General features: G+C 37.7%; 1 protein-coding gene across 1 annotated transcript in view; it reads right to left on the reverse strand.

Annotated features, from left to right (window-relative positions):
* Positions 1-9,780: 9,780 nt before the first annotated feature.
* The window catches only part of Cpne8 (copine 8), a 280,561-nt gene continuing 264,045 nt past the window's right edge, over positions 9,781-26,296 (reverse strand). The window contains exons 19-20 of the mRNA XM_004662179.2: positions 17,500-17,573; positions 9,781-11,458 (exon numbers count right to left, since the gene is read on the reverse strand). Of these exons, the coding sequence (XP_004662236.1) occupies positions 11,270-11,458; positions 17,500-17,573 (263 nt within the window). The 3' untranslated portion in view covers positions 9,781-11,269. The remainder of the gene's footprint in view (positions 11,459-17,499; positions 17,574-26,296) is intronic.

The raw sequence follows: 26,296 nt of genomic DNA on the forward strand, positions 1-26,296 counted from the left end.
AGTTTTGGAAGATGAGGAATGAAATGACTGGCACATAGAAGGCCAGGAGTATGAAACAGAATTGTGTGTTTATATGTCTGCCTGTACTTCACTGTAAGTTGCCTTCATGTAGGAGAGGAGCAGGAGGTACAACTGGAATGCAGAGCAAGCAGGTTTTGTGGGATTTGAAGGCCATGCATACTCATTTCCAAGAACCAACTCATTTCCCTTAGTCTTCCTTGTGAGTTCAGCCATGGCCTCATGCAAGTTTCAACCTGCCTTCTGGGAACTGTGTCATTCTTCAACCACATACTTACCTGACACATGCTGTGTCACCTTGGAAAGGATCCAATGCCACAGACAATGCATGAGGTTATTTCTGAAGCATAGGTGGGCAGCTCAGAATTGAAGGCAACTCTAGACATAGTGGAGCTTACAGATAAACACGTTTGGTTAGTCATCACATGAGCCATCCTGAGAAAAAGGCTATGTGATCTTCAGATGTTTCAGGGGGTAAAGGAATCTTGTGACCTTCATGATTACCTTGATAAAGTACCCTTGTAATAAATTTCCTTGCATTCTACTCCTATGTCCCTAATCCCCAAACTGCCATACTTCCAACTGACAACAGTACACTCACTAAAGCTTTGGCTTCTTTACCTACATTTAAGTACACACAACACCCACCGAGGCTGTGTGCCACTATTGCATAGGTGTGTACAACTTTTCAGGCTGGTTGCTTTCATGTACCAGTGCCTCCCGCTTGTTCACAATGCTGTTGGACACTTTCCCCCAGGAGCTCATGTTGCACTTTTCAGCTCTATACTGGCTAACCCCTGGGAAGTGGCTTCCTTCCAGATCCCAGCATGATCTCTCAAGGTTTGGCAATGGCAGCATGTGTTGTCTTCAGCAATAGGGTTTTTCTTTTCACCTCAGGTGCCAAATCAAGTGCTTTTACAGAAGCCTGTCTTGTTTGGGGGACCTAATAGGTATCTCTGATCAATAGCTCAGTGTGGGTTGTAACCAATTTCTGGGAGTTAAAAGAAAGGACAAAATATTTTAGTGTTAGGCTTCATCTCTCCCTTACCAGGGCTCTTATTACCTAAGAGAGGGTTTGTATCTTTGAGTCTGCTATCCAGGAGGAAGGTTTCTATGGCACCATTTGTTTTGGATTATGTTTTGTGTATATCTCCTTCTACCTTCCCATTCCTTCCCCCTAACACTTTCCTAACTCTTATTTATCCCTCAAGTTGCTTGTCTGGTATGCCTACAACTCAAGCTGTCCCATTAACCAATATCTCTGTTGCTTGCTAAGAGATCCACTCAGTGGAAAGGGACCTATAACTGGAATTGGGAACCCAGTCAGAATCTTATGGAGGCCATGATTATGGGCTCCAGTGAGAAGCACCCACTAGTCTTTTGTCAATAGTGTGGATACACCCATCAAAATCTCTCTAAATTAACAATGCTTATCCCCTTTAACCTATCCTGATCTCACTCCACATTGGAGAATCTTTTTATTTTTCAGAATGCAGTGAGAACCAAGGACAATGAAAATCTATCAATATGATAAGAGTAGAGAGCTGATTCCCTGTCAGCAGATGAACCTCCTGCAGCACAGCAGCCAGGGCCCATGTGAATCCGCAGAGGAACTGGCAAGATGAACAAGAGTGCTGCTTCTGCTGATAGCCTGACAACCTGAACCAGGATGATGGAGACAGACAATGAAGATACTCAAAATGCACCAAAGCAGAAATCCAGAAGCTGCTGAGAGCTCAACACTAATATAGACTTAAAATACACCTACTAAGGTTTAGGGAATCTTGTGGAAGAGGGGCTGGAAAGAATATAAGAACCACAGGGTAGGAGGGAATATTCAGAATCATTGCTCCTGCCACAATGACTCTCACAACTCATAACCCACAACTCCATGGTGAATACCAGTAACCCCACTATGGAAGGACCTCAATGGAATGGGGAAAGGGGAAGAGAAATGATGGTACCAACACATGATGTATTCCTGAAAAGTTTCTTAATATAAAATATTTAAGAAAAGAAATATATCTCACAGAGCAAGCATGTGTGAGAAAGCTAAAATAATACTGGCCTAAACTTCCTGCAGTATGTGACATAAAACCCTACTTCCTTTGTACAGAATTTGTCGTTGACTATTTGACTATTTTCTTTGTTACAACATGCTTTTTCCCTTGGGAGTGTATCTATTTTTGATAAACTGTTTCTGCTACTAAAAAAAAGTACACAAAACATGAAGTAAGAATAGTGACTTATGTCTTGCAAGGTATGGAGTCTTTGAGAAGATGGCTAAATCATCTCTTCAGAAACACAGAAAGTAGGCAAAGGAGTATTGCAGGTAGGAGACAAAAGTACTATTTTTGTTGTGGACAAGGTCATATGAAAGACTATAACGTATTGTGTTAATGAGCCCTAGTCCGATGTTGACTCCCAGTCCTACTAAGGCAATATAACCACCCAGGATAAATAGAGACCCTCATGTAGGGAAGTAGATGAGACCATGCTAAAGAAAAGAAGGATTGTTCCTGGCAATCAAGAGGCAGCAGGGAAGATGTGTTATTAAGAAACATTTGTTCCAAACAATTTTGACAGGTATAGACAGGAGGTTACAAGTAAGCTAGTTCTTTCTATGTGATTAAATGCTAACAGACCTACTACAGGTTAGAGAAAATTATCATTTGATGAAGGATGCTGGTAGAATTTAGGATATTTATTCCTTTTCAGAAAGTTTAATGGAATTCAATCTGATAAACTGGTGGGTGGAACTCTGAGCTTAAATGTCAGTATGTAATACCTACTGTCCTCTATGTTCTTCCTTCACAGTCAAATCCATGTTAATTAAATTCTTCCCCCTTGTTGCTAGGCAAGGATTCAGGAATACATTAAAATTATAAATATCATCACAGTAGGACTTGCAAGTACACTTGTCCAGATATGAATGTAGTTGCAAAGTTTTAAGTGTCAGAATTCTTGTTCACATCCTGTAGAGGCCATCAATACCTCCTACAGGATAGGCAATCAACATCAAGAGAAGAAGTAAATAGGCACAAAAGGGGACAGGTATACACTTCAAAAGTAGAACACCAGCCTAACAAGGCTCTCGGTTCAGTACCTAACACTCAAAAAATAGATGTAAAAGATTATCATCTCTTCACTATCTCAGGTCCTTATTTACTGGGTCTATATTTACTATTCTTCCTATCATCTGTCTGTCTGTCTGTCTGTCTGTCTATCTATCTATCTATCTATCTATCTATCTATCTATCTATCTATCTATCTAACATATACACACAGATAGACTGACAGATACCTTCTACTTCTCCACATGGAAACATGCACAATTCATTCAGAAAGAAACACAGATAAGGATTTAGTACTCCTTTCCAGTATCTAAAACATAAATTCTTGCCGCTTTTTAATTTTAAGGGAAAATCTGAGCCAATATACTTAATAGAGTCCTCTATTTTATTTATAATGGAATGTTTTGTATTGCTACATTAGGCATTTTGTTCAAAGTAAGTTTCAGAACAGACATAGGAACTTGGCTTCTTGGCACCTTCTTCCAGTCTAGGCTGAATCAAGTGCAAGTGGCTATCAAATTGTGACAAAGCTTCATTAATTTCTTCTCTGCTGCCCACCTGCTTTTACCCATTGGACTGCTAATTAGCCCCGAGAGCATGGCAGAGCTGCTGATTTCTATTCATTGTGTCTCTCAGATCTGGTTTAGAAGGAAAGAAAGAAAAATGGTAAAAGTGAGGTTTGGCAGTTTTAAGATTTTATCTTTTCTCTCTCAATCTGAATACACTGAAACTCAGACTCACTTTAAGAGATGAAATTACTAACCAAATTATTTTAGTAATCAGTCTTTAGATTCAGTTCACTTTCATGATTCAATTATTATCTACTTATAGCTATAGATAGAAGTTGCCTGGCTTTGTCTTTCATGGTTTCATGAAGAAAACTGAAGTACAGAAATAAACAACTATAGTGTTGGTGGTGAGAGGAGAAAAGCAAAGCATTGTGGTAATGCATAACCAGGAGACTGTCCAGTCTGTCATCAAGGGAGGTCTAAATGAAGGGATGGGGCGAGAGGGACGCATGAACTCAACATAATGTTAGCACAGTAAAAACATTGCATGAAGGTCTGGACTATAGTTCCATGATACTGTAAGACCCTGGAGTGTAGGAAGTTGAGCTGCATCTTAAAGGGGAGGAGAAAGGTTGGATGAGAATTTAGGACAGGGAAAATGCAAAATCAATATAAATTACCTACTAAGAAATATTTTTTGAGTCAATTGTTATATATTTTATGGTAAACCTCAAATATAGAGAAAATACTTGCAAGATTGTTAGATGTGTGGCCAATGGCTCTCTTTGTGAAGGACACAGGGATGTGACACATGTGTATAATCTCAAAACCTGGCACAGAAATGGCACTTTGGCCCTTTCTCTCACATTTCCCAAATCCTGTGTCCTTTGATGAAAAGAATAATAACACTGCATGATTGCTGTATCATATCTAAATGAATAAGCTGCCTTTTAAATGAGAAGGTGAAAATTCCTTGTGCAGTAGCTTAGAAGGTACTTGGGTAGCTAAGGACCTCAACTTCTTTCAATAACCCTTTCCTACTGGGCTCTCAAAAGAGCCAGGCTTCAGGGAATGCACCAATTAAAAACATATGTCTAAGAAAAAACAGAAGAGTGCTTTGAAGACTCTTGAAAATATCCCCACATTAAATGGTTGTTTCCAGACTGTTGGGATGGGAACTTAGATCTTTTGACAAACAATATATTTGTGGTCAACTAGCTTTACTCCTCTAGTGAGCCTTCTGAGAATTTTGTGAATAGCCTATGGAAGACAAGTGTATTACATAATTCTTTGACTTTAGATTTCAAGTATTGATTGAAAACTCCTATGTGTCCTCACAAAATATATGAAAAATTAAAGGTACCTGTACTTATTCATCTTTCAAGAATGTCATTTGAGCTGGGCATCGTGGCGCATGCCTTTAATCACAGCACTTGGGAGGCAGAGGTAGGAGGATCGCCGTGAGTTCGAGGCCACCCTGAGACTCCATAGTGAATTCTAGGTCAGCCTGGGATAGAGTGAAACCCTACCTTGAAAAAACCAAAAAAATCTTCTACATCTTCCCTCCCTCCCTCTCCCCATCTATCTCTCTCCTCTTTAACTCTTGTATATTAGTTATGTTTTTCCTCAATTTATTAGTGGGCACTGACCTGTAATCCCCACTTCCAGCTTGGGGCTACCATCCACATTGAGCTTTTGATCAGAGAAACCTACAAGGTTTCCCAAAACAATGACAGACTTCTGTCAGAGTACTTGATGACCCACCAAAGGCCAGTGGTAAGACCCTATTGCTGAAGACTCCATATGCAGCTGATATGCAAAATCCAACGGCATGGCTGGAAGCCAGGAGAGAGTCAGTCCCCAGACAGTCAGCGTGTCTAGTGCCAGAGGCGCTACATGGGCGACTGGGGGAAATGACCAATATATGTCCAAGCAACTCATTGTCTAATCTAATTAGCAACAAATAACCTGACGTGATGCCCACACAAGTGCAATAGTGGCACACAGCCATGGTGAGGAACCAACTACTCTTGATTTGGCTAACTGATCCACTCAGTGGTACTAGACCTATAGCTGGAGCTGGGAAACAAGTCACAACCATACCCAAACACAAGCCAACTCTACAATATCAAGCTATCATCAATCATGGGGTACAAGAGGGCCTACACCTATCAAACTGTCTATCAAAAAAGTAAGTGTTATCTCAATTTTCTGGGTGCTAACTTACTCTCCTTTGGAGAATCTGATTCTCTTTTTCAGATAGATGCAGATCCTATGGAGAGAGCTGCCCCAGCATAGCTCAAAAGGGGCCCAACTGAAACTAAGGACAATTGATGATATAAGCAAGGGTGATGTTTTCCTGTGAACCAGATACCAGCACAAAGTGGAAGGAGACCAACACAGAGGAACATCAACTCCTACCAAATCAGAGAGCCAGAGCCTCAGAGGCCCCCAACATCGCAGCACTGAAGCAGACCAAAAATGAACCCAACATGGCTCAGGGAAATTTTGCGGAAGAGGGGGTGGAAAGAATGTCAGAGTCACATGTTGGGTCATGATTTGCAGAGACATTTAGCATACCAATAACTGGGGACTAACTCCACAATGCACGACCCATTTACATCAACAAGGAGGGTCTAATGGGAGGGGGTAGATCATAGATGAGCCTAAACAATGGTACCAAACTGCCTGTATTTGATGAATAGAAAACTAATAAATCAAATTTTAAAAAAAAGAAAAAAAAAAGAAAAAAAAAAGAAAGAAAAAAAAAAGAAAAAAAAAAAAAAGAATATCATTTTGATGACCGAACTCAGGGACCAGCTATTATAGGTGTTTGGAAAACACATTATATGTTATTTGCAAACTATGTTCTGAATGAACCCAAAGAGAGGTACTTTGTAAATTTTTTTGCTTTGTCTGCTCAGGGTTAACATAATTTCTTTCCAAATGATTTAAAGTACATGATAAAGTAACCAAGCTCTAAATAACAGAATTTGTCTTTTGCTATTGTTTGAAGTGATAGTGAAGCAATTGTATTAATTTTAATAAATTTGGGTTAAAATTTTGTTTGTTTAGAGAAATGGACTCACTCTAGCCTAAGCTGACCTGCCAACTCATGACCCCCTTCCTACCTCAGTCTCCTGAGTGCTGGGATTAAAGGTGAAAGGCACCATGTCCAGCATAGATTTAAATCAGAAGGTTGAAAGGTGCTATATTCAACATTTTTTATTAAACTATCTTGTGGAAAGTATGAACACAATCAAGATGATTACTATAAACATTATTGAATCACTCATATAACATATTAACTTACTTATATTGAAATGTGAGGATGATTGGTGAAAGGGTAGCTACTTTAAGTCAACTCTAAGTTTATTTCTTCCTTTATACTTCCTTTTAAGTTGTAAGGTCAAGGATAGCCACATCTTCCATAGCAAATCCTATCTGTAGGGAGTGAGCTCATCTAATTGCATTATGAATGCCCAGCAGGCCTGTTTCATGATAATTAAATCAGCAAATAACTTTGTGATTAGAAAAGCATGAGGTCATGGCCACTGTTGCTTTAGACCTAAAGGAACAAATCTCTGAATGAATTTGCATTTTCCCTGGTGAGAACATGGTGGTAGGCTTTCTCTCTGATAATGACATTCAATGCATCTCTGAGGCCAAAGAAATAAGAGCAAGGGTAGACGTTGGGGTTTGGAGAAGGGAAAATGATGGAGTGGGTGGTATGCAAACAACTTGTTTAGGAGGCTTGATGTTTCCTCAAAAACTGTTCACAAGTTTGTGACATGAATTAGAACTATTGTCTTTGCTTTAATATTAGTAGAAACCTGTTTTAAAACTTGTTTATTATATTGGTATACTATGTTTAATTACAAATAAGATTTTTATACATTAAAATGATGACATCAATTTAAAATAATTATTTTGTTACCAGCATTACCGTGCTCTGTATTAGACAAATATATACTTGTGTTGGAAGACAGGTTCTTCAATAAAATCTTTGTCAGTGGCAGGTCCTCTAAGAAACAGACCCATTCTTCTAAGAGAAATCTCTTCATGCCCATGTGGGCTTCTGTAATCCCAGTACACTGATGCTAAGGATGAGATGGGAGGCTGAGGACTTTTGATGTGAGTGCAGACAAGAATAGAAGAGTAAGAATCCAAAGCAACAAATCTTGCCACAAATGAGTTGAAAAGACAGAGGAATGACAGGAAAGTTATCCTCTGTCTTCTACACATGTGCTCCATGCACCTGTATTAATACATACTTGCCTACACAAACATACAGAAGTAAAAAAACAATTTAAGATAGACCACAAGAGAGGCAGGAGAGGTGATGAGAAGGGTGTTAGCAGTAAGGAAAACTGAAATAGTGAAATTTGTAGGAAAATGGATGGACTTGGAACTGATCATAGTAAGGAAAATTATACAAGCATAGAAAGACAAATGCTGCATGTTCTCACTCATTTGTGGTGCTTAACTTGGAACAGCTTGAGTTGTAGGCATAACTTACAGGCAACTACAGGGACAGATAATAGGGCTAGAAGGGTTTGGGGGAAGGGGAATGGGAGGGCTGGGGGAAATATACACAAAACTAAAGCCAAAATTAATTGGTAGCATAGAAACCTCCCTCCTGGAACTCTTCCTCAATAGAGTATGGGGAGATCATCTGGTAAAAAGGGACCTGGAGAAGATGGGATGAAGCTTATCCCTAAAACAACTGGCTCTGGCTTGTAACTTCCAGTACCAGAAATTAGTTACAAACCACATTGTGCTGTTGATCAAAGAGACCTTTGAGGTCCCCAAAACAAAACAGGTTTATATCAAAGCTTTTAATTACCCACCAGAGGTAAAAGGTAAGATCTTATTGCTGAAGACATCACATGTTGCCAACATAAAACATCAAGAGATCTGGCTAGAATGTGGAGGGAAGCCAATTTCCAGACGGTTAGCCCATGTAGTGCTAGAAAATGCTACATGAGCTGCTGGGAGAAAATGGCTAACAACATTTTGAACAAGCAGGGTACACTGCTATATGAAAGTAACCAGCCTGATAAGATGTACACATCTGTGCAATTGTGGTATCTAGCCTAGGTGGGTAACCATTAGCTCCCGGATTGGCTAAGAAACTGGCTCAATGGAAAGGAACTCATAACTGGTACTGGGAATCAGAAACCTATGAAGACCAGGATCATGGACTCCAATGAGAAGTTCCCATTAGATTTTTGCCCAAACAGGCTACACCCATAGAAATCTCTTAACTCACTTTGCTTATTCGCTTTAACCTATGCTGATCTTACTCTGTTGGTAAATCTGTTTTCTCTTTTACAAAAGCCAGTGAAAACTGAGGACAACCAAAATCTATCAACAAGACAAGAAAAGACAGCTGACTCTGATTCATGAAATGAACCACCCCTCACACGTTAGCTAGGGCCCAGGTGAAACCACAGAGGAATTAGCAAGACGAGCAAGAGTGCTGCTGCTATGGTGAGCCTGACAACCTGTGCCAGGGTGATGGTGATAGATACCGAGGATATTTAAAACATACCAAAGCAGAAATCCAGGAGTTGCTAAGAACTCAACACTAAAGTAGACTTAAAACACACCCACCAAGGCTCAGGGAATTTTGTGGGAGAGGGGTAGAAAGATCCTAAGAGCCACAAAGTGGAAGGGGATATCCAGAGACATCGCTCCCCACCCCACAATAACTGATTACTGCTCTCACACACAATCCCATGGTGAATACCAACAATCCCACTGAGGAAGGTTCTCAGTGGAGTGGGAGCAGGGAGGAGGAAAATGGTACCAACATATGATGTGGCTATACAAAATTTCTAAGTAATATAAAAAAGAAAACACAACTGTGATAAAAAGAAATGGTCTTACCACATTCTGAGACACAAAACAGTTACATTCTTGGCGTCTAGCCCCACTACACTTGGGTATGCTATTATTTGGACAAGAGTGTGTGCATCTTTCATTTTCTCAGGTCAACACAAGGAAAACAGCTGATGTTATAAGAAAGAATAGTGTTTGATTTTTAGACTGATGAATGAAGGTTCATTAAAAAAAACTTCTAGGCTAATAAAATAGACTAGCATAAATACTCCTGCTGGGTAAAAATAATCATCAGATTCTAGATCATTCATACCTTAAATGGACAGAGCAAATGGTTACCATTTTAAAGATTTTAATATATATTTAAAAATGGACAAATTTAATATTGCAGTTATATAAGTTATTTCATTAGATATGTATATATATATTTTCCAGTAAAATAGTTTCATGCTTATAAAATGTCACCTTAGGTCAAGCTGGGACAAGAGAATGGCATACAGTAGAAATAAAGCAAGTAGTAAATAGAGTATAGGTAAGGAAAAATATTATAAAGCACTTACAATGTTGACACAAAAAGAAAAATACACTTTTCTATGTTCTGAAGGCAATTCACAATCATTTCCAGGAATTTTTTGAGAATTTAAGGCCATTTTTTCTAAATAAATTCTTTGATTTAGACACAACTTCACAAAACTGTAATTTGTGTAAAAAATACACATGCAAAAATGTTTATAATTAATTGTGCACAGGCAGGTCAGGATATAGGAGTTATTTTACAAATGTGTTGTGCACTAAGTTATGTTGTCATATATATTGAACTGGGAATTTCAGAAGTCTCCAGCCTGTACACCTGTATGACAAAGTGGAATGGTGATAGCAATGAATCCCAATCAAGAGAGCTGATGTCCCTTTGAATTAAAATATCTAGACAAGATATAATGGAATAATTAGTTTAAAACATTTGTTACATAGTTCAGAGTTAAATATTCTTGGTTGAGTCTTTCTATATAACATTATAATATAAGGATGCTACTTTTTACACAAAGGATATTCTGTGCATTTACAGGTCACAATATTTAACTTTTCATTGCTTCTACTTCGTGTTACAAAAAATAAACTGACTGAAGTCTAAATTTAGAGCCCAAAATCCATGGGAAAAAAATATGTTCTTGTAGGATATGTAGCTGCTAGGATCCCATACTCAGCAAATACTGCAGATTAATATTACCCACTGAGCAGATGCAGCTTCTTAAGACAATGTAGTTTTGTGAAATATGTATCATTTTCACTTTATCTGTAACTTTGTCCAGACAGTAATTCAAAGAGATATTGCTCTTGTGATTATAGCTATTGCAATTTAGAAGACAAAGGATTCAATATTTAAAACTTATTCATAAGAACAGTTATAAAAGTATTGAAATTTTAAAAAATAGTAACATGTAAACATTGATACACAGACTGCTGTCTTATACATTTAGTAGTCAAGGACAATACTTGAGCTAAAAACAGCTTGTGCTTTTCTCCCAAAGTATATTGGAATTTAGCTAGTCTATCAAGAAAAAAAAAAAAGTGAAGATTCAGAGAAACATCTGCACTTTGCTTCAAGCATTTAAACACTTTTTTGTTGCTCATGCAACAACCGTATTTACAGTTTTGGTTTAGGAAGAGAATGACTTTTGGATCCAAGAATGCACATTATCTAGTACTGCTGAAACCAAACTGAGAAAACATGTCTGATTCCTTGGGTCATGGCATAGCACCAGGCACAAAACATCAACATGGCAGCTCTGATTGGTGTGTAGTCAGTTTTAGATCCAAGAGCAGTTATATTTGTGTCTGTAGTGCATGTGTAGGCGGGGTGTATGGGGGAGGTGCAGGTGAAGGCTTGATTCCTCTGGCCCGCATATAGGAGAGAAACTGTTCCGGGATCTCAGCGAGGACGTCTTTAGCCAGTCGGGCCATGCTCAGGATGTGATTTCCACTTCTGTCAATATAGTCCCTGAATGGCACAAACTGAAATAGAGGGGAAAGTTACTTTGTAGCCTTTAGCAAACTGAAATTGACACAGTCAGCCAGCATATACAACAGTTTTCACTTTTTTACATTTTTGGTTTTTGAGACAGGGTCTATCTATACAGTCCAATATGTCCTGGAATTCATGATACTTCTGCCTTGAGACTCCCAAGTGCTGGGATCACAGGCAAATATCACCATGCCTGATTGACATGCAAACAATTGATTGTAGAGAAATCACAAATGCCCAGAAAACAGCAAGATGAATAAAAATCATCACCACAACTATTACACTGATCAGGCATTTCTAATATATGCTTTACTAAAAAGGGACACATTTTTTTTCTATGCTATTTCCAAGTCCTGATATTCACATTATGTAACTACCTAGCGATGCTCAACAGTAGAGAGCATTTAGCCTACTAGGAGCTTATTTTCCAGACAAGTGAAGTTAATAGACATTTAATGCAGTTTTTGAAACAAAGTTACTAATTAATGCAGAATAAAGAACATATTACAAAACTTGGAATGATACTTGAAGCAACTAGGAAGTGATTGGAATTGGTAATGTTGTGATAGTTTGAAAGCATTATAATTTTTGGTCTTAGAAAACAATTTCTATGTCCCAAAGTTGAAAGCTTAAATTACGTAAACTCTTTTCTTTCAGAAAAAGATAAGAACATTCTCATCTCATATTATAAAATAACTGTTGTAAATTTATTCAGAAAAATGCTTTATTCAAGATGTGCTTTTTGAAAACAATTATTTGTTCTCAGGAAGCTTAAGATCAGGTTGTTACAGATAAACTAAGTTAAAACATTGGAAGCTAAACAGCATGTGTAATATTTTCCAATTTAGTGAACACATTCTCTAAAAGAAGGTTAGAAAATCACTTCATTCTTTTAAAACAAAGATCTCCCTTTGACAGAGGAATGCCTATGCCACTATAATTCCATCCTAGAGCAGCTTTCAAATTAATGTGATAAGAGGCGAAGTGTGTTTTCTTACCCATGAAGGGAGTTAAGTCAGGGTGTGAGAAAGTTTATAGTGTATATGATCTTCATCTGATAAGAGAACTCAGGGCATGTGAAGTTTTGTGAAGTTATACTACTTCACTATGGACAAGATTTGACGTTTTGTTGTACAAAAATCATACATGCAAAGAAGCAGCTAAGACTTAGTTTTTTTATTTCATCTGAAGTAATAATTCATAAAATTTTCCGTTTCTAAATATTGTGTTCTTAACCTTTCTAATAAGTGCCATAAGACATACTGGTGCTCTATTAGTTAAAGTAAATTATAATTCATTTCTAAGAATTTGAAAATATTCTAGAAAGTCAAAACTATGGATCCACAATAGGCAGAGTTCTACTCATCTCTTTCTAAAGCCTGTTTATAAAAAATGGGCAAAACATGAATATCTAAACTACAGTAAGAGTCTGCAGAGTCCAGGAAGCTAGAAAGGAGCCATGGGGAGAGGGATTACGTGCTAGCAGTATGTATTTAGAGGTGCAAAATACTGGGGATGGAAAGGTTCAAGTTTTTCGTTTAATAAAAAAAGGGAAAAATGGGTAATAGATTCCCCAGATTGCAATACCAGATGGAAGTACATGTCATATTTTATTTAGGTTTACTGGATGGACACAAAGTCTGCAGGTTGAGAATATCTGTCAGGACAAATCAGTATTATGAACAGGACATTCCACACATATGCTGGAAGTAGGACAAGAGTCAAGAACTTTCTACTCATTAATCCTGAACTACTTGAATCTTTTTCAAAGAAGCATTCATTTCTTCAGACTTGCTGAAGGTACTCTATCAGTGACAAATGACTCTTCATTTCTTTTACCTCTTATTAGTGTCAAATATTGTAGTTTTCAAAGTATGCTTTCATTTTCTTGTGTATTTCCTTCTACCATTATAGTCTGTACTCAACCACTAGATCATTATCTTTACTCTTTTTTATTTAACTTTGCATTTCTCAATGCTGCAGCTAGGGACTTTTATTTAAAAAAAAATCACCACACATTGTGAATGCACACTGACCATTAATGAACTTGGGCCCTTAAAATGTTCAGTTAGAAAGGAGATCATCAATTTTCACTTTGTACTAATTTAATACATTCATACAATGAGTACCAAAAATGCATTCTGCTATATAGAAAACATTGTATCCTTGGTACTCTCCATCTTCTTTTCAACCACCACCCCATAAAAGGGAAATGGTCCTCACGCTTGCTCTAATGGCTGGCTTTGCCTATTTGCGAAAACCACGTTTGGACATATGGGCTTTTAGTTGCTGTTCCACTCAATTTTGTTTGATTATTCCTACGGTGCAACACTCCATTAGTGTTCTTCAATCACTAAGCCTTCAAGGTTATTATTTTTCCTTCTTATGCAAAATGCAATTTAAAGGTGATTTTTAAAGAAATGATAGGCTGGCCAGAAGCTACAAGCAGCCAAGAAGGGCACAGCATTAAACACAATGGACAAGCCACAGCACAGGGGAGCCTTACTTACAGTGAGTTCAGAAACTCACTTAAGGCTTAGGATAACACCCATAGGGACTTATCTTACTTACCCCTTATAATGTATGACAATATATGACTATATGAGATTTGAGTCTTGAAGCAGTAAGACACTTAAGACAAAGTAAAAGATCAAAGTTAGGGTCCAGCTACTATAAGGTAATGGCATGCAAAAGTGTCTTTCAATTAGCCTATGCCAACATAGTTACAATAACAACTGATATGGACACTAGCACATTTTTGCTAAGTACCTGGGAAGCTTTATGCTATGGGACTGGATATAATATCTCCTTTAATTTTCACATGTGCCTATTCATATTTTGAATTGACCTCAAAGGAAACTGAAATTTAGAAAGTTTAATTAACTTAGCAAGATCAGACAATAACAAGTGTCAGTCATTATTAGAGCCTAAATCGATCTGACTCTGATGTTAAGACTCTCCAGTAATGTAAAAAGGGGACTAAATGACAATGATCTTTAGAATTTGACCATTTAGGAATGTAGGTATGTTAGAACAGAAAAAATAGTTTTTAGGATCAGAATTCTTGGAAATCTGGACCTACCAGTTTATGACAGGGTAATTGCATAGGCAGTTTCACTTTCCATCTTGGTTCACAGTTCTTTTATGCATAAGTGACTAAGGGAAGAAGGCAATCAGTACAGGAACAAAGCACTGGAGAGATGGGGAAAGAAGGCACTGTGAAAAGGCACACTGAAATTTCTATCAGTGTCGATGAAGAGTATTCTGGGTAAAATGATATTAAACAGAAAGAAGAATCATGGAAATGTGTGGAATAAAGACAGTCAATTTGTCTAGATGAAGTGTACACTTTCATGAGTATTTAGCTAAAGTGGGAGATTGGAGTCAGGTCATAGAGAATTTTAAGGGCCATGGTGATATTTCAGAATTAGTTATAAAAAGGGGAAGATTGACAATATTATTTCAGTGTCCTTAATACTCAACAATGTGTCTATTTCCCCCAAAACTAATTTACACATGTTTGTAGCAGAATATGGAGAAATTTGATGGGAGGTGTTTAACCATATTCAAGGAGATATAGAGGAGATGGTTCTTTCACACATGTAAATGGTCATTGATTGTATTTTGAAGAGAAGATTCTCCATTTAGAAACTTTTCCATGGAATTAGAAAAGAGGGCATCACATCTCTAAATGTAGGGGTGTAAGACAAGATGTCATTGCTATTCAGGGATTTACTAATTGCCTAGGCACATTTTAATTTCCTACTCCGAGTCTGTAAGACTACTTTACTCATTCAATGCAACTCTATGTGACAGAATCACTTCAGTGTTTTCCTGTATCTCCAGCTGTGTTCAAAATATGTGGATCCCAATGTCAACTTGACACACTTAGATTTGTGACAGACTGGCCTTATGATTGACTTTCAAGAAGAGATACTAGCAATTTGCTTCCACACCTTAACCTATATCTGTATATACCTATGCTGATGGGTAATAATGTGATTCTTTTGAGGTGCATACCATTAGGAGTAGTACAAAGATGAAATAATTTGGAGTTTAAAAATAATGGCACAAAGGCTAATAGAAATGCACTGACTTATATATTGGTTCCTTTAAAGGAAGTATCAGTGATGTGAGCAATCTTACTCCCCCAGGGATAAAGTAATGATGTTTTTAGCATCATTTAGATGAAACATGAGATATGAAGTTTCCCTTGTTAATTTGATAAAAATGCATTATAATAGCAATATTACAACATAACATTCCAAATGCCTGTAGATTCTTATTTCCTTTTAGCAATTGGGCTTTCTGGAAACTGAGCTGGAAATTATGGGAAACTTTTAGACAAAGTGTACTTGGACCTATAATTTATGTTGATGAGGTTAGGACATTTAATTAGAGTACCATGAAAGTCTCAGGTCACAATGCCATGATCCTTTCTCAGCTGCGTTGGCCTAGTCCTTTACCAAGTATGTTGTGTGGAAGTTTAATTTATACTCAGTTATCTCCTAAAAACATTTTCTATGTAATTCTTTCTATCTGAAATGTAATTGTGTTGGTTGATGAAGAACATTTTAAAATATTTTTATGGTATTAGGATCTTGAGCATTCTAGGCAAATGTTCTATAACTGAGTTACACCCTTAGCCCTTTATATATTCATTCAAAGTATTTTCTCCCTGAAGTTATTCTAATCATTTTGTTGTTTTCTGAGATGTAGTTCAGGAATATATTTCACAGAGGTTACTTCATTTAATTTTTATAAGGCTGCTTATCACCTAGAATACTGAAAGTAGGTTTCCAAGTTATCACAAGTCAGAATTTGAACCAAATTCTATACAATTCCATGTTATATTCTTAGTGCCTACATTATGAATGAATATATAGGTGATTACTTAAGAGGTAATTTTGAAGTCCATGATTTGTTCCTTGTAAACTTTCATATTAATTCTTAAATCATATATTAAGACCCTTTGCCTTTTCTTACTTATGAATAGATGCTTCAGTTTTCCATTCTTATATCTTAAAAGATAAAGAAATTCTGCCAGGCATGGTGGCACACACCTTTAATCGCAGTACTTGGGATGCAGAGGGAGGAGGATCTCTGTGAGTTAGAGGCCACCCTGAGACTACATAGTGAATTCCAGGTCAGCCTGGACCAGAGTGAGACCCTACCTAGAAAAACAAAACAACAACAACAAAAAAGATAAGGAAATTCTAGATGAAATATACAACCATTTAGTTGAATTAACTCCTTGCTTTCAATTTCAAATTTTAGCCTTATTTTCCAATATTGATTGTTTTTTTTTCTGATTCACTCCCCAAGCAGTAGTATTTAGCTAAGTATTTTTCTTGAATATGAGCATTTTTATGTGTAAACTTTGTATATGATATGCAATTTGTATGCCATGTATTACATATTATATGTAGTATTTAGACATAGCTCCATTATTTAACCTACTTTATGGGGAAATATGATAGTAGGTACAATATTTTTAATGAATTTTACACTATTTATTTATTCTTGGAATGTATCAGCTGTTTTAAATGTATTTTATTTATTTGAAGACTAAATAGTGAGAAGATATGCATCATTAAAAAGTTCATTAGAAGCCAGGTGTGGTGATGCATGCCTTTAATCTCAGCACTCGGGAGGCAGAGGTAGGAGGATTGCCAAGAGTTCGAGGCCACCCTGAGATGACATAGTGAATTCCAGGTCAGCCTGAACTAGAGAGAGACCCTACCTGAAAAAACAAACAAACAAAAAAGTCCATTACAATATTTCTGATAATAGTAAAGTAAGAAAATACACTAATTAGTAATGACACTTTATATCTGGGGAGCCTGAGATGAAACAAAAATAACTAAGTGCTGATTCTAGTTCCTGTTACTCAACTTACATTCTATGGAAAATTTACCAGCAACAGTAACAGAACCGTGAATACTTGGTCTCAATTTAAATTGCTTATTTACATATCAGAGCAGACTTTCTCATAATAGATGATATAGATAATTTTTATTGCATTTCTTACCTGCACAATGTCCCTTTCAGCATATTTTCCTCTGGAGGAGACTCTTACATCATCTCCATCTAATTCGACCATTGCTTGAAAATGAAATATAATTTATTTAGTATGATTTAGTGAGATACTACCACTGTGTAAAATAAGAAATAACTATGTATGCATTTAGCAATACATCTGTGTACAGAAAATGTGTAGCTACCTTCATTTCTTTAATCATATTCCTTACAAAGCCTGACTTGATACATATTTTATTAAGGAAAGTATTGTACCTGAATGACTCTTTGAAAGTCAGGCATAGTCAATACATTGAAGCTGAGTCTTTGGGTCCACCCCTTCATCCTACAGGTTCTAAACTTGAATTATATACTGTATAATGGACTGGTAGTCAGTAATGTCAACCAATTCATGATATAGGAGTGAGAAAAAACTTCTTGAGCAAAACCCCAGTAGCTCAGGAAATTAGACAATTACTCAACCATTGGGATTTCATGAAGCTGTTTATTTTTCCTTCTAATTTAAGATACTTGGAAGCAATTGTTACGGAATTTTCAATAAAAATTCAAGCTTCATTCTCACTGAAACTAAAATGCCCATATTACTCAAGGTTGAATTTACAAATAATTGCAAGAAAAAAACCTGCCATTTACTCAGTCCTTATACTTGTTGAATAAAATATGAGTCTTGTGAAGTATTATTTTGTTGGCTAAGAAATCATTTCAATGGTACATGCATAAGCTGATATTTAAAAATGCTGTCATATAATAGGACACTTTATGACATATAATTTTATACTGCAATTAAAAAGAGTTTCCACAGGTTGTTAAGCTTTTATTAAGACTTTCCACAGTTTATCAAGCATTTCCATAGCTTATTAAGAGAATTCACTAAAAATTAATTGTATTAGGGATACTAACTTGCACTTAAGATATAATTTTATTATTGGAAGTTCATTTGGTATATAAATGACATTCACTACACTTCAGATAGCCAATTGCAATGGTAATGTGTGACTCTTCACCCTACATCAAAAACAAATATTCCTCAGTCAGATATGATCCTCATCTCTTTCCTGTTTCCTCTGTCCTTGGATAATGCACTAAAACACATATTATTTTCAATTTTATCTGTCTACACATATTTATGAATTCGTGTTTCAGCTGCCACATATAACTGAGAGGGTTCTCATTCAATGATTCATTTAGGTATATAATAAGTGACATAATTTTATAAAATGTATGTATAACTGAAATACTTTCAATAGTTAACTCCTATTTACAACTTCACTAGCTTTTCCAACTTTCATTTTACTTCAAGATATAGTTGTGTATAATAGCAACATGCCAACAATCACAAAAAAACTTCTCTGTCCCCTAATATGATCACAAATTCCAGCAGATACTCTATATTCATTTTAAAATGAGAACAAGAATCAGATGATTAATGCAGATCTCACAATCCTCCATTCAATCTCTATTGGTCTTTTGAGTCTTTATTCCCATTAATTAAGAAATGACAGGATTCAGATAATCCTGTATAGAGAAGAGATCCTATAAAGTACCTTTCAGTTTTTTAGCATGCCATTTGAGTTAAAAGGTTGTAGCCAGCATAAACTGAGCTGAGTTTTTGTTTTGTTTTGCTTTTCAAGGTAGAGTCTCACTTGAGCCCAGGCTGACCTGGAATTCACTATGCAGTCTCAGTGTGATCTCAAACTCATGGCAATCCTCCTATCTCTGCTTCCAAAGTGCTGAAACTGAAGTCATGTGGCACTATGCCCAGTTTGATCTGAGCTTTTTAGAGTGAGGTAAAGCAAAGTGGTGAGTCACATCTACCCTTCAGGCTTCCTGATCATGTTATCTGCAAAGGGCAAATAGTGACCCCAGCTCCCTACAGGCATAGTACTTGCACTTTTTCCAGTTATGGCAGGCATGATGAGGTTACAAATCTTTCTATTTACCCCCCCATCATGAAATAGATCAAAGCAGGAGGCAGATAATAGTTTTTTTTTTTAAAGAAGTTAACAAGGTATTTTATTAGCTAGCTTTAAAGAAAGTCCTCCTTTATATCAGCTAAAATGTCTAACCCTAATCCTTACTAACAGTATTGGTGGGGTCATCTGGTAAAAAGGACCCTGGAAAGGGTGGGATGAAGTCTAACCCTAAAACAAATGGGTCTGGCTTATAACTGAGCTGTTGATCAGACAGACTTATGAGGTCCCCAAAATAAGATAGGCTTCTATCAAAGCACTTGATTCCCTGCCGGAGGTAATCAAGTAAGACCCTACTGCTGAAGACACCATATGCTGCATGCAGTTCCCAGATGGTTAGCCCATATACTGTTGAAAAATACTATATAAGTTGCTGTAGGAAAATAGTCAACAATTTTGTGAGCAATCAGAGGAGCCTGCTATATGAAAGCAATCAGCCTGACAAGATGTACAAACCTGTGTAGCAAATGGCTCTCTGACTGGCTGAGAGATCTGCTCAGTGGAAAGGGTCCTATAGGTGGAATTGGGAAACAAGTCAGAACTCTATGGAGACCAATATTTGTACTCCAATAAGAAGCTTCCATTAGTCTTTGGCCAAAAAGAGAGACTACCCCATCAAAATCTCTCTAAATTAACGTCTATCCCCTTTAACCTATCCTGATTTCATTCTCCTTTGGAGAATCTGGTTTTCTTTAAAATTAGCAAGAACCAAGGACAAGCAAAAATTAATATGACAAGAATAGATAGGTGACTCCTTGGCAGGAGATAAACCACCCCTGACATAGCAGCTAGGGCCCAGGTGAAACCACAGAGGAACTGGCGAGACGAGCAAGAATGCTGATTCCATAGCTAGCCTGACAAACTGTGCCAGGGCGATGGAGACAGACAATGAAGATACTCAAAATGCACCAAAGCAGAAATCCAGAAGCTGCTGAGAGCTCAACACTATAGTAGACTTAAAATACAACCACTAAGTCTCAGGGCATTTTGCTGAAGAGGGGGTGGAAAGAAAATAAGAGCCACAGGGTATGAGGGAATATGCAGAGATGTTGTTTCTGCCCCCACAATGACTGACTGCTGCTCTCACAACTCCTAACTCACAACCTCATGGTTGTGAGGAGGGTCCTCAGTGGAATGGGGGCAGGGAGGAGGGAAATTATGGTACCAACACATGTTCTATCCATACAGCTTCTACTTAATAAAACAAAGTATTTAATCACAGAATCCCAGGAAGCAGAGTTAAAAGAGGTCAATGCTTAAAAAGAAAGATGCAATGAATGTCTCATGAAGCAAATCTGAGAAAAGTTAACAATGGTGAACTGAATTAGGCAGTTTAATCATATTAAAGGAGTAAACTTGAATAATTTAACATGGGACATCAAAGATAATTTTAGGTTTAGCATATCACCTGAAAATGAAAAATTCTGAAAATTCTTAGAGGGGATTCAATGTTGATTTTTGGACTCACTTTTTTCTTCCTGATACTTAGGTATATGTAATACGAGAGAATTGGATAATGTAGCTTAAGGGCATAGAACTTGCCAGATCAGTCCTGATGAGTCTTAAGTCAGGTAGGTGAGAGTTTCAAAGAGGAGGACACATCAAGTCAGAAACAAGCAGTTAAAATGATACTTTATGAAGATGAGTTTCTTCCCCAGTGACCATGTGAACAAATTTTAGAATGTATTCTTGATCAGCTGAGCCTTCATTTGAGACCAAATCCTTGCCTGACACCTTGTCTGTTCCCTTTTTGAGGAATCCCTCACATCTAACCAAAAGAAACTAATAGGGTAAATATACATTCTTTTTAGCTGTCAAGTTTTAGACTCATTTGACATGCTGCAATAAATAAGGTACATGTCCTAACCAAAGGAAAAAAAAAAAAAAAAAAGAAATATACAGTTGGGAGATGACCCAGTGGGTAAAAGTATTTTTTGTACAAGCATGAGTACCTGAATTCTATCTCCAGCACCCATGTAAAAAGAAGGGCATGGCAGGACTAATCATGCCTGTAACCCCAGCCTGAGATGGATAGGGGGAGTGCAGGCAGGAGGATCACTGGGAATCCCTGGTCAGCCAGTGTTAACTGAAGAATGGGGTGTTCCGTGTTCAATAAGAGAGTCTGTCTCAGAGAAATAAGATGGAAGAGTGATAGAGGACACCTAATATACTCCTCTGGTCTCTGTACATGTGAACAGGGTACATGTATCTGGTCACATGTATGCATACATCACGAAATATACACACACCAAAAAAAATAAAATCTAAAGATCTGTCCTCCATGTCTTTGGAACTTTGTCTTAGATATCACTGGCATGCTCAAGACCTTGGAGGTCAAGGGAGACTTGGTTTAATACCCTCCCCAGCCCCTTTCACAACCTGGCAGCTCAGAGGGCAGATTTGGGTTTCACTGTGTCTGGAGCCATTTAAAATTTGTTTAATATGTGTGTATGTTCATGTTTGCATATGTGAGTACATGTGTGTAAAAATTGTATGTGTGTATGGAGGCCACAGGACAGCCTTGGTGTCATTCCTCAGGCAACATCCACCAGAAAGGGAGTGGTGGTTTGAATGTAGAATGTCCTCCATAACCTTAAGTGTTTGTGATTAGGCATCCTACTTACTCTTTCTCTGGTAGAGCCTTTGTGGGGGAGGTGAAGCTTTGCTGGAGGTGGACCTTGGGGTTTTGTATCCTAGTCCACTGGGTGTTCAGAGACAGTTCACTGTTACTAATATGTGACAAGCTGTTACGTTCCAGCTGCATGCTCTACCATGGTTTCCCTGCCATGATGAAACTTCTCATCAAGGGCTGGAGAGATGGCTTAGCAGTTCAGGTGCTTGCCTGAAGAGCCTAAGGACCCATGTTCTACTTTCCAGATCCCATGTTAGCCAGACACACAAAGGTGAGGTAAGCGCCAAGGTCTCACATGACCACTAGGTGGTAAAAGCATCTGGAGTTTGATTGCAGTGGCTGAGGCACTAGTGTGACAATTCTGTCTCTCTCTAAAATAAAAAAGAAACTTTCCATCAAAACAGTAAGCCAAAATGAACCCTTTCCTCCCATGAGCTGCTTCTGTCCCAGCCATAAGAAGGTAACTGCTACACAGGGTCTTCAGTTGGCCTGGTGATCACCATTTATAAATGGCCAGAGTGGCTGACCAGTGAACCCCTGAGTTCTACCTATCTCCTCCTTCCCCTTGGATGGCAAGTGAGTACTGCCATGACCAGAATTTTTGTATAGGTTCTAGGGATGGAACTCAGGTTCTCATGAGGGAGAATTAGGTAATCAGGAGAGAGGCCCAAAGTCAGAACACCATGCCTGCCTGCTTTCAGCACATCCAGAGTTCAGGTTCTGATCCAGCCAATTCAATCAGCTCTCACCTCCTGCTCTGGAGCTCACTCCTAGCTCAGGCCAATCAGCTCTCTTTCAGACTCACCTGACTCTGGTGGTAAAGACCACCACAATAAGATTATAAGTAGATCCTTACCAGGTGGGCAAGGTCTCTTTTTGTCTTTTCACCTTTCCTGAACTTCCAGGTTTCTGCTGAGCTGAGATGGGGGCACCCCTATTCCCACATGTGCTCTCTGTCCCCTCCTGATTTCCACATGGAAGGAGCTGTCTTGTATTTTTTCATTTCTCTTAATCTAATAAAGTATCTTTAAGACTTAAAAAAGATCATACATTTTTTAGCTTTTTAATTTCTCTTGCTAAAGCAACTGTTTTTTTTCAAGTTTACAAAACTTTATTTAAAAGATACTTCATTTCAAATTTGAAATCCATAGAAACCTCTTGATCCCACCCAAAGCATACAAAATATGGACAGCATAGCACCTTCCTTCCTTCCTTCCTTCTTTCCTTCCTTCCTTCCTTCCTTTTTGAGATAGGGTCTTGTTGTAGCCTAGGATAACATGGAATTCACTATGTAGTCTCAGGCTGGCATTGAACTCACAGCAATCTAGAGAGATTAGTGGTTATGAAATTTGCCTGTGAAGCCTAATGACCCAGTTCAATTGCCCAGTACCTGTGTAAGCCAGTTGTACAAGTTAGTGCATGTATCTGAAGTTCATCTACAGTGGCTGGAGGTCCTGGCATACCCACTCTCTTCCCCCCTCTCTCCCTTCTCTCAAATAATAAATAAATATTTTTTTTTAATGGTGAAAGACAGTTTCCATAAGCATGAAGCCCACTCCTGAGGGCAGTAAAATCCCTTTGTCTTGGTTGTAATGTAATTTTTTCCTCTGTTGGATAAAGAAGTCCTGCCTTAAAAATCTTTCTTCTTAATGAAGGTGGCTTATATATGAGCAAAAGTCATTGGAAGAAATTATGGAGAGTGCTATACAATGCTATTACAGAAATAAATGCAAATTCTAATTAGCCTATCAATGTATTAACCTTTAATGAATGGATTGCTAAACATTATACTTTTTGTCCATGCAAACAGAACATCTTTCTGATTAAAAACTGTATAGATGTGGTTCATACTTGAAATCCTCCCCCATGGTATACCGAGGCAGGTGGATCTCAAGTTCAAGGCCAGCCTGGGCTACATAGTGAGAACCTATAACAAAAAAAGTACCTATACAAAAGAAAGAGAGAAATAAAACAGCCAGGCGTGGTGGCACATGCCTCTAATCCCAGCATTTAGGAGGCAGAGGTAGGAGGATCACCATGAGTTTGAGGTCACCCTGAAAATACTTAGTGAATTCCAGGTAAGCCTGAGCCAGAGTGAGACCCTACCTTGAAAAACCAAAAAAAAAAAAAACAAAAAACAAAAAACCCAAAACAAACAAAAACCCAAAACAAACAACAACAACAACAAAAAAGCAAGACAAGAAAGGATAATGGCTATGTGTGGGTTTGTGTGGCTAGCTGAAACAATTGCGAGTTGATTTTAGTTTCAGCCTTTCCCTAATGCATGTTTATATGTGTAAAAATGATGTATAAACTATAACCTAAGGCCAATTTAGAAGTGTTGAAATAGGTTGGCTGACAGGATTACAGCAATTTGTAAGCCATAGATTCTTTTATGAATATTTTTCATTCTTTTTAGCCATAAGAAGAGAAAAATTTTACTAGGAAAGAAATAAAAATACTTTAAGAGAACTTTGCATTATTGTCTCCTACTAGGATAATCAACTAATCAACTTTTTCTTGTTTGTTTCTGAAGCAGTGGCTTAGTTTTTCCATCCTATGGAAACTTCAACCATTGTGTGAGATAAAAACTAAATGTTGCAGGACCCTAACTCCCTGCTTTCATGTTTTGAGAGGAAATTGTCATTCCAAGTGAGAATTCGATTGGAAAGAAAAGTTCCCTTTCTGTTTACTCCTTCACTCACTCCCACAACACCAGGATGGCTTTGGACTCCAGTCTCCTGGAGCAGCCTGTTCTTAGGTTGAAAGCAGCATCCCAGGCTAGGTTTACTCGGCAAAGACTGACTCAACTAGGGAGGCCTGAGTACAGATCTGACACTGAGGAACAGGAAGGCTGACTCTGTCCACATGGTAACTAACATACATTCTTAAATTTGGCCCTGCTGGTAATACAACTGAAATGCTGGTTTAAGAGATTCCTGGATAGGTAAATGCAGAATTATTTTTGCTCAAACCCCTTACAATTCATTGGGAACAAAGGAAATGAAGAATGTAAGGATCTGTGGCTTTGAAGAGAAGGCATGTGCTGGTCTGCATGGAAAGATGGAGGCAGATTCACACACAAGGAAGGGCTGGTGGCTATGTACTCATACACCTCAGGTGTTAAACAGTGCTTCAAGAAGATGTGACTCAGGTTTTCTACCACTGAGGCCACAGACCTAACATGAACTTCCTTCCATAAGCATCTGGCATACCTGAGATACCTGATGAGTAGTGAATTTTCTAGAGGTAAAATCAACTAGTTGCTAAGGAATAAAATATGAGCTATTTTAGCTCAGTAGCTGGTGAAGCTTGGGCACCGCAGCCTGTCACTGGCTAATTCAGACTGTCAAGAATACAAAGCATAAAAATGGTGGATCTCAGTTTTCCCAGCTCAGCTGTCTCAGTATCTCACACCTGAAGAGACATGAATGTTTACAGAAAATATTGGCAAAAACATCAGCAGTCAGGGTTAAATGACTTTTACTTTAGAACTTGAAATACTAGGTCCATTCCAAGCTAAATAAATGCTCATTGTTGATAAAAACAATTAACCAAGTGAATATTAATGTAGCCATGTAAATGCTATTTGTCAGAGTTCTCTAAAAGGATTTCATCAGATGAATAGAAACAAAATATCTTAAAAGAGGTTTAGCTAGATCACTGGTGACAAAAATATCTGTTACTTAACTGGCAATGCAGCCCAAATGGAAAAGTATCCAGTGAGCTAATGAAGCACAATTCTGTACATACTCATTAAATTTCAGCTGGTGAGTTCTGCTTTCATTTTACTTTCCTTGTTCACACGACAGTATTTTTTTTTTAAACTTTTTATTTTATTTATTTATTTGAGAGCGACAGAGAGAGAAAGAGGGAGAAAGAGAGAGATAGAATGGGCATGCCAGGGCTTCCAGCCACTGCAAATGAAATCCAGATGCGTGTGCCCCCTTGTGCATCTGGCTAACGTGGGTCCTGGGGAATCAAGCCTCGAACCGGGGTCCTTAGGCTTTACCAGTAAGCACTTAACTGCTAAGCCATCTCTCTTTATTTACAAAGCTGATGCCTATCAACTAGCCAGAGGCTGAGAACTTACTAAATTAGCTTATGGTGCTTATGTTAACATTTCTTTTCACATCTTAATGATTTATGAATTTAGAGTTGTTGTTTAAAGGTTGTAGTGAACCCAG

The sequence above is a fragment of the Jaculus jaculus genome, chromosome 6, assembly GCF_020740685.1.
Source record: "Jaculus jaculus isolate mJacJac1 chromosome 6, mJacJac1.mat.Y.cur, whole genome shotgun sequence".
Lineage (NCBI taxonomy): Eukaryota > Metazoa > Chordata > Mammalia > Rodentia > Dipodidae > Jaculus > Jaculus jaculus.